Genomic DNA, 9,125 nt, shown 5'->3' on the forward strand with positions numbered 1-9,125 from the left:
AGTTTGGAAGCCCCCTTTAAAGCTGACCCGCCCTTTCAGGCTGAGACCAAGAGCATCACATTCCTGATATTAGGACATATTCCCCTGATCTGTACCCAACTGGGAACATGGAAAGAGACAGGAAGCCGGGTGGTGGTAGCACACGCCTTTAATCCCAGCACTCGGGAGGCAGAGGCAGGCAGATCTTTGTGAGTTTGAAGCCAGCCTGATCTTCAAAAGCTAGCTCCAGGACAGGTCCCAAAGCTACAGAGAAACCCTGTCTGGCTCAACAGCTGAACCACTGGGCACATGCCATATATATAAGCAAAAAATCAAAAGAGGTTAATATCAATCCTGTTTTTACAGTAAGTTTACAGACTCTGGGGTACTTACTTAAGACCAGAAAACAGGGTCATTTCAGAAACCTGGTATAGAATCCCTGCTTTTAGGAAAAGCAATATGCAAAGCTGAATCCTACTATTCCCACGTAACAGCCTCTCCCATAATAGGCAGTCAATGACAAGTACATGGGTACTTCAGAGGCTTTATGCATCTAAAGGTGTGTTTGTCTGATGCCAGAAAATAACTCACAAGCTGAACACTGCAAAGGCTTTATTTGTACAATCTTTACATGATAGTTTTGGGGATATATCACTGAGTAAAAAACTTTTCTCTCAGGCCTGTGCTAAAATATAAATAAATACAAATCAGACTTACTGGTGACTAGACAGTCTTTTTGCTCCTATCTGATAACAATTTCCACAGCACTGCAGTCTTCAGTGGTACTGTACCACTCTGGAGAAGATGCCCTCTGGCTCCTTTCCATCCCCCAGAGCTGCAGCAAATCCTTCCTGCTGCCTCCTCTTAGCCAAAGCTGCCAAAGACTTAAAAGTCTTTGGTTCATAGATGGCCAGGTCCACAAGTACCTTCCTGTTGAGCTCCACCTGGCACTGGGAAGACAAAAAACCACAGCCTTTAGTAAGCATCAGAAACCATTTGAGAAAGCTAGGTATGGTGGTGCACGCCTTTAATTCCAGCACTGCGGAGGCAGAGGCAGGCAGATCTCTGTGCATTCCAGGCTAGCCAAAGACTATGTAGTGAGACCTTATCAAAAAACAACAACAAAAGACAACAGAAATTATTTCAGTAGAATACAGGAGATCCCACATGGGAACAGACAGGAGGATGCAGCCACAAGACCTCTAGTGAGTCTAGCGTAGCTAGCACCACTCTACTGGTGTGGAACAGTTGGGAACTGTGGGATAGGCAGAGCAAGAACATCTTGCCTGTAAAACATAGCAGGACACTGTAGGATAAATGTGAGTAGGGACAAGGAAGGGTCTTGTAGAGGCTGTGACAAAGAAGAGCCAGCTGAAGCCCAGGACCCATAATTAGGGTCAGAGGTCACTTGTGCACTAAAACTTCTGGCCTGGGCTAATCCTTTAATGTAATTCAGAGATATATAAGCTCATTAAGACTACAGGGCCAGCAGAAGCAGGTGAGTTCACTGGCACTGAAGGACACCAGAAATAGATGCAGTACATAGACATACGAGCAGGCAAAATAACTTCTGAACATAAAATTAAAAAACAAAACAAACCTCAAACTCAAAAGTTAAAATTAGTTTAATATCTTTTTTCTTTCATACAGAAACATCCAAACTGGCGACTGTTGCAGGATATTTGATCACACTGTGTGAGAATGTGTCTCTGTCCTTCCTTGCCTGCCTAAGGCACCTTCTGATTGATTTAATAAAGAGCTGAATGGCCAAGTTAGGCAGGAGAGACTAGACAGAACTTCCAGGCAGAGAGAGGAACTCTGGGAAGAGACATGGAGGAAGTAGGATGAGAGGTAACTAGCCATGTGGCAGAATGTAGATTAATATAAACAGACTAACTTAAGTTTTATTTTTATTTTTTTTTTTTTTTGGTTTTTTCGAGACAGGGTTTCTCTGTGGTTTTGGAGCCTGTCCTGGAACTAGCTCTTGTAGACCAGGCTGGTCTCGAACTCACAGAGATCCGCCTGCCTCTGCCTCCCAAGTGCTGGGATTAAAGGCGTGCGCCACCACCGCCCGGCTCCCAGCTAGCTCTTTAAAACTTAAGTTAGGCCGGGCGGTGGTGGCGCACGCCTTTAATCCCAGCACTCGGGAGGCAGAGGCAGGCGGATCTCTGTGAGTTCGAGACCAGCCTGGTCTACAAGAGCTAGTTCCAGGACAGGCTCCAAAACCACAGAGAAACTCTGTCTCGAAAAACCAAAAAAAAAAAAAAAAAAAAAAAAAGAGCTAGCTGGGAATAAGCCTAAGCTAAGGTTAAGTTTTCATAATTAGAAAAAAAAAGTCTCCATGTCATTATTTAGGAGCTGGTGGTTCAAAGAAAGACTTGTTACACTTGGCACCCCACAATGGGGACCAAAATGTTTTTTTCATCAGCACAACGGCTGGCTGCCCCTGAATCTACTGCTGTTTCAGCCAGTAATTGTGGCTGCACAGTTACTGGGCCACTTATCAGGCAGCAGACTGGTGGGACTTTTATGTCCACTGACTCCACCTCCTGCTGCCACCACCAAATGTCGTTTTTCACCAAATCTCTATCGTTCTATTTATCAATAAAACTCAGGAGTCAGAGGTTAGGGTAAAAACCTGCTAGCTCAGAGGGGTTGAGAAGCAACTGGCTGGCCTTCCAGCATCTCAGAAATAGAGCACTCTTTGCTCTACCAAACCCAAAAGCACTGCCACACTCAAAGTCCCTCCCTGCTACTTCCAGTACATCTCTCCATCCATCTTCCAGACTCCCTGTGACTTTCTGATTACTTTCTGTCAACTAGTTGCTGGCTCTTCCTCCTGACCTAAGGTTGATTTTATTTAATTAATGCAAACGCAAATTCAGGATTCACAGTGTGACTGAATATCCCAAAACAGTCAACTGTATGACATGCTCTATTTACAATGTGCTGAAATATCAGCAAGACAAGGGAAAAGTAGGTTCGTTTCCAGAACCCCAGATAAACAACAGGGTGCAGGCCTAACAACACTCATGTCTGCCCATGGACATCTGATAGGCTGATTCCTTTAAATGTTCAACACCTCAACAAGGCCCTCAACTTACCTTAATTAAGTTGACCATGAATGCTGGGTACTGTAAGCCATGTTCCTGGGAGGCAGCTGAAATTCGATTAATCCAGAGCTGGAATTAAAATAGATCAAAGACCTCAACATAAAGCCAGCCACACTGAACCTCATAGAAGAGAAAGTGGGAAGTACACTTAAACACATCGGCACAGGGAACCACTTCCTAAATAGAACCGCAGCAGCACAGACACTGAGAGAAACAATAAATGGGACCACCTAAAACTGAAAAGCTTCTGTAAAGCAAAGGACATGGTCAATAAGACAAAACGACAGCCTACAGAATGGGAAAAGATCTTCACTAACCCCACATCAGACAGAGGTCTGATCTCTAAAATATATAAAGAACTCAAGAAATTGGTCACCAAAAGAACAAATAATCCAATAAAAAAAAATGGAGTACAGACCTAAACAGAGAACTCTCAACAGAGGAATCTAAAATAGCTGAAAGATACTTCAGGAAATGCTCAACACCCTTAGTCATCAGAGAAATGCTAATCAAAACAACTCTGAGATTCCTTCTTACACCTGTAAGGAATGATCAAGATCAAAAACTGATGACAACTTATGCTGGAGAGGATGAGGGGAAAAGGGAACACTCCTGCATTGCTGGTGGGAATGCAAGCTGGTACAGTCCCTTTGGATGTCAGTGTGGCAATTTCTTAGAAAATTAGGAAATAACCTTCCTCAAGACCCAGTAATACCACTTTTGGGTATATATTCAAAGGATGCTCAATCGTGCCACAAGGACATGTGCTCAACTATGTTCATAGCAGCATTGTTTGTCATAGCCAGAACCTGGAAATAACCTAAATGCCCCTTGACCGAAGAATGAATAAAGAAAATGTGGTGAGGCAGAGGCAGGCGGATCTCTGTGAGTTCGAGACCAGCCTGGTCTACAGAGCTAGTTCCAGGACAGGCTCCAAAGCCACAGAGAAACCCTGACTCGAAAAAAACCAAAAAAAAAAAAAAAGAAGAAGAAGAAAATGTGGTACATTCACACAATGGAGTACTACACAGCAGAAAAAAATAATGGCATCTTGAAATTTGCAGGTAAATGGAGCTAGAAAACCTCATTTTGAGTGAGGTAATCCAGACCCAGAAAGACAATTATCATATGTACTCACTCATAAGTGGCTTTTAAACATAAAGCAAAGAAAACCAGCCTACAGATCACAATCCCAGAGAACCTAGATAACAATGAGGACCCTAAGAGAGACATACATGGATCTAATCTACTTGGGAAGTAGAAAAGACAAGATCTCCTGAGTAAATTGGGAGCATGGGGACCTTGGGAGAGAACTGAAGGGGAAGGAAGAGGCAGGGAGGGGAACAGAGAAAAATGTAGAGCTCAATAAAAATTAATTAAAAAAATAGATGTTTGATATTGATTGATTTCTAAGACATCCAGAGCTACACAGTGGGACCCTGTCTCAAAAAAACAAAACATTACCAAAAGAAAAAAAAAATGGTGGTGGTGTGGGGCTGGAGAGATGGCTCAGTGGTTAAGAGCACTGCCTGCTCTTCCAAAGGTCCTGAATTCAATTCCCAGCAACCACATGGTGGCTCACAACCATCTGTAATGAGGTCTGCTGCCCTCTTCTGCAGACAGAATATTGTATACATAATAAATAAATACTTAAAAAAAAATGGTGGTGGTGGTCCAAGCCTTTAATCCCAGCAGTCAGGAGGCAGAGATACAGACATGCAAGTTCCAGGACAGCCAGGGTTACACAGAAAAAAATCTTGTCTTGAAGAAAAAAAAAAAAAAAGTAAAGCAATAATTTCCTTTAAAAATGACAAGCAAACTAGGATGATACTGTATGCCTGAAATCTCTGGCAAAGCCAGGAGAAACAACTTCAAGCTTGAGGCCAGCCTGGTCTATACAGTGAGTTTCAGGGTGGGTAGGGCTATATGACAAGATTCTATCTCAAAAACAAAACAAACAAACAAAAACCAATAAGAAGATAGGCAGACAGGCAAGGCTAGACCCGGTAGTAGGCCTGTGACCCCAGCTCCCAGGAGACCTGACACGTGATTGCAAAGCTGGGCTAAAGAATGAGTTCAAGTCCAGTCTGGGAAGTTAGTGCTCTAATGTTCAGACCCCAGTTAGAGACCTCATCTCAAAACAAAACAAAACCCAGGTGGATGGCCTCTGAGGAACGACACTTGAGACTGACCTTTATACAACACACCTGCACATGAACTGGGGATACAGAAATGGCTCATGTTACTGTGCAGTCCTGATGACCTGAGCTCAATCCCTGAAACTCAAGTAAAAAAGCTGGATGTGGGGCTGGAGAGATGGCTCAGCGGTTAAGAGCACTGGCTGTTCTTACAGAGGACATAGGTTCAGTTCCCAGCACCCACACAGCGACTTACAACTGCCTGTAACTCTACCTCCAGGGGATCCAACACCCTCACACAGACATGCGTGCAGGCAAAATACCAATGCACATAAAATTTAAAAAAAAAAAAGGCTGGATGTTGTAGCATCCATCTATAATCCTAGCACTCCTATGGTTAAGCCATAAATTCACAGGCCGGCTAGCTTAGAGTATAGGGTATAGCACAATCAGCAAGGCAGATCCTGCCTCAATAAGGCGTAAGGCTAGAACTGTTAACCCCTAACCTCCACATACATGCATGTGCATGAGTACATGCATACACAGAGAACCCATGACTAGCACGCTCAAGGCCCTGGTCATTCAATCCCAAGCACATGCAAGGAAGTCGCCAGTGCAAACTAGGTGCATGTACCAATAAAACAAAGATTGAGATTCTGTAGCAGACAGAGGAACATAGCAAACTCTATGCAACAGGGAGAGAATCCTTCAAGGATCTGGCTGATTATATCAGAAGACTCTGTGCCAGGCACAGGCAAACACCTTAACATCTGGAAAGACACAAGAATCTAAAGGTTTGAATCAAAGAGACCCTGGTCTGGAGACCGCAATGTTAGGTTTCTTCAGCATAACTGGTACGTGCCTCTGTTCTTACACATTAAATATCAGCGGGTTGTTGTTTGTTTGTTTGTTTTGCAGGGTGAGAGCGATCTTTTAATCATTTTTTTTTTCACACAAAGGTACAGTAGTTCCTAAAGTTCTCAAGTTTGAACCCGCATCAGAATCCCAGGGTGACCATGAGACTGTCCCAGGCCCTGAGACCCTCCACACTGGCAGCAAACGCTCACTTTTCATATAAATGAACACTCCCATATTTTCACAACACTGCAGCACAAATCACCAGGTCCTGGGGCAATACCACCCTACTCCAAAGGCTGGTGCATCTGAGAATGAACAGGAACCCAAATCAACATTATCCAGACTGTGAACACAGCCATCATGATGTACCCACATTCAGGTTGGAGGGGGGTCCTTTAATTTTTTTTTATTTGTATAAATATGGGCATGTCATGTGTGAAAAATGTGTATATGGGTGGCCATGGAGACCAGGAGTCAGATCCCCTGCAGTTAGAAGTATGGGCAATTGTGAGCTGCCTTGTGTGGGTGCTGTGAACAGAACTCGGATAATACAGAAGATCAGTGAGTCCTGTAGCCATCTCTCCAGCCTTAGGGAGCACTTTCTGACTCTCAAGGTCAGAAACGACCTATCAGATGGCCCTGCTGACTTACTCATAGGTACTTGTAAGAGCTACAAGCTAGGCTCCAAGTACAGCTCTAAAACTCCAAAGAACAAACAAAACAACACCCTTTGAAGGGTCGCTAGTAGGTTCGAGCATAACAAATATGGCTCTGGCAGGCCTTGCTATTCCCTCTTCCTTGCTAAAAATCGTTAGATTACGTTCCTAAAGCTAGCCTTTATTTGGCCACTTCCTCCTCCTGAGGCTGACTACCAAGGTCCAGCTATCCAAGTATTGAAGTCCAGCAAAAGCCCCCTGTGGCTACCCTGATTAACCTGTCCAAATAAAATTAAACACTCCATCCTAACAGGAGGTTTCCTCTTTCACCTTTATAAACTGTCATTTGTCCTTTCTTCCCTATCCATGGCATCCCTCCCCCTTCTCCTGGTCCTCTAGCTCCTGTCTTTGTCTCTTTTCCCATGCCTTTTGTTCCAATGGGGCAAATCAATCTTCTCTGTGCTGAGAACTTGGTCTAGGGCTGTCTTGTGCCAATGCCGGTCCTTTCGCCCTTCACACAGCTTCTGTGCAAGGTGAGGGGAACGCCATGGGACTGAAGGCCAAGCTCCCGAAGTCGGGTGTGGAGGAGGGCCTAGCTCTCGGGGAGATGAAGGACAAGCTCAGGGGTAGGGGTGGGGCCTTCAGGGACGGTGCTTACGGTCCTCAGGTTCCGCTTCTTCAGTCTGCGGGCCTGCGTGCTCTTCACGAAGGCTCTGGTCACCGCCCTGACCGCCAGCCGGTAGCAGCGGTTCTTCCTTCCCCTAAAATGCTGGACGACGAAAAAGGAAGAAGGGTGTCCGGATGGTAGCGCACCGCCTTGCCCGCGCCCCCGGGGATCCTAGCACGCGCACTCACCCGAGCATGCTTCAGCACCTCCTGGACCCGCCAGAACCGGTCTGTGAGGCGGTTCCGCAGCCAGAGCCGCGTTGTAAGGAACACCATTCTAAGCTCCCGCGATCCGAGCGGCTGCCATAAGCATTTCCGGGTCAACGGGCAGCGAGGCCGGTGCGCGCGCACAATCTTCCGGGACGCCTCTAGGCTCGCTCCCCGAGTTCCGTTGTGCGTGGCGGTCCGCAAGCAGGGGGAGCAGCAGAACGGACCGGATGCAGGCAGCTGATGTCATGGCCTGGAAGGACCAGGGCGGCGGGGCTGAGGAGGGCGGGAAGGGCAGCTGCGGACGGAAATCAGATTTCCAGAAACGAAAGAACCTTCGGTGGCCTGCTCTTGTGTGGGCTTCAGTTAGTTGTCCATAAATGAGTGACAGAAATCAAATCAAGGCAGCCTCATTCTAAAAGCAGCTAATCTGGTTTTGCTTATTTGTTTTATTTTTTGGTTTTTTTTCGAGGCAGGATTTCTCTGTGTAAGTTTGTCCTGAAGCTCGCTTTGGAGACCACGCTCACCTCGAACTCTCAGAGCTCCGTCTGCCTCGGCCTCCCGAGTGCTGGGGTTAAAGGCCTGCGCCACCACACCCCGTTTTGACAGCTAGTCTTAGTCGCTGGCCCAGATGAGCAAAGGTATCTACTGTTCTGGAGAAGATGTGCCTACTGTGGGTATAGAAAGCCACGTTCCAGGAAATGGAGGGCTCCCAGAGCCGGGTGTGGTAGGGGAAAAAAAAAAACATGCTATAGGGAGATGAAGGCCAAGCAGCTCTGACTGACTTAACAAGAAGTTGGCTACCTACCATCTTTTGTTCCTTTTAGTTCTGGATTCTCTGACCTCTTGGAACTTTTCAGAAACTTACTTGAACATGCACCCTTTCACCTGATCCCATTAACCAATCAAAATTCCACATACGTATTCAAATTAAGGCAGCTCATTTTCGAGACACCCCCACACTGCTACTGGGACCGGCTTCTCTATTTCAGAATAAACGTTGCTTGCTTGCCCTTCGACAGTCCTTGCTTCTCGTTCTTTTCAGTCGCGAGACAGGATCAGTGTGACTCAAAAAACTGACGACTAGCTGCATGTGGTGGTGTCCCGAGCACTGGAGATGCAGAGGCAGGAAAATCAACCCTCAAAAAAACTAAAACAGGGCTGAGAAATGGATCAGAGGTTAAGAGCACTGGCTGCTCTTCCAAAGGTCCTGAGTTCAATTCCCAACAACCACATGGTGACTCACAACCATCTGTAATGAGGTCTGGTGTCCTCTTCTGGCCTGCAGGCATACATGCAGACAGAATACTGTATACTTAATAAATAAATAAATAAATATTTTTAAAAAAACTAAAACAAACAACAAAAGCAAACAAAAAAATTAATGTATGTATTTATTTTTGTTGAGGGGAGGCGTATGGAAGTCAGTGGGAGAAAACAATCTCAAGTGTTGCAGAAAGGCACACACAAACAAAGGGAAAGTAATTTGGCAAGAATTTTTTTTTTTT

The 9,125-nt window shown here is 45.4% G+C and overlaps 1 protein-coding gene across 1 annotated transcript; it reads right to left on the bottom strand.

The window, feature by feature from the left end:
- Positions 1-574: 574 nt before the first annotated feature.
- On the bottom strand, positions 575-7,760 carry Mrpl20 (mitochondrial ribosomal protein L20). Its single transcript, XM_057784861.1, has 4 exons — positions 7,600-7,760; positions 7,403-7,513; positions 3,084-3,161; positions 575-929 (listed from the first exon to the last, which is right to left on the bottom strand). Exons 1-4 carry the CDS (start codon positions 7,684-7,686, stop codon positions 756-758), a joined length of 450 nt encoding a protein of 149 aa, XP_057640844.1. The 5' UTR covers positions 7,687-7,760; the 3' UTR covers positions 575-755.
- Between the last annotated feature and the right edge of the window lie 1,365 nt (positions 7,761-9,125).

The sequence above is a fragment of the Chionomys nivalis genome, chromosome 11 (genome assembly GCF_950005125.1).
Source record: "Chionomys nivalis chromosome 11, mChiNiv1.1, whole genome shotgun sequence".
Classification (NCBI taxonomy): domain Eukaryota; kingdom Metazoa; phylum Chordata; class Mammalia; order Rodentia; family Cricetidae; genus Chionomys; species Chionomys nivalis.

Coding starts and splice junctions, on each gene's coding strand:
- Mrpl20 (XM_057784861.1), bottom strand. CDS start 7,686: ATGGTGTTCCTTACAACGCGGCTCTGGCTGCGGAACCGCCTCACAGAC. Junction 7,514..7,599: donor AGGTGCTGAAGCATGCTCGG/GTGAGTGCGCGT, acceptor TTCGTCGTCCAG/CATTTTAGGGGAAGGAAGAA. Junction 930..3,083: donor TCATGGTCAACTTAATTAAG/GTAAGTTGAGGG, acceptor TTGTCTTCCCAG/TGCCAGGTGGAGCTCAACAG.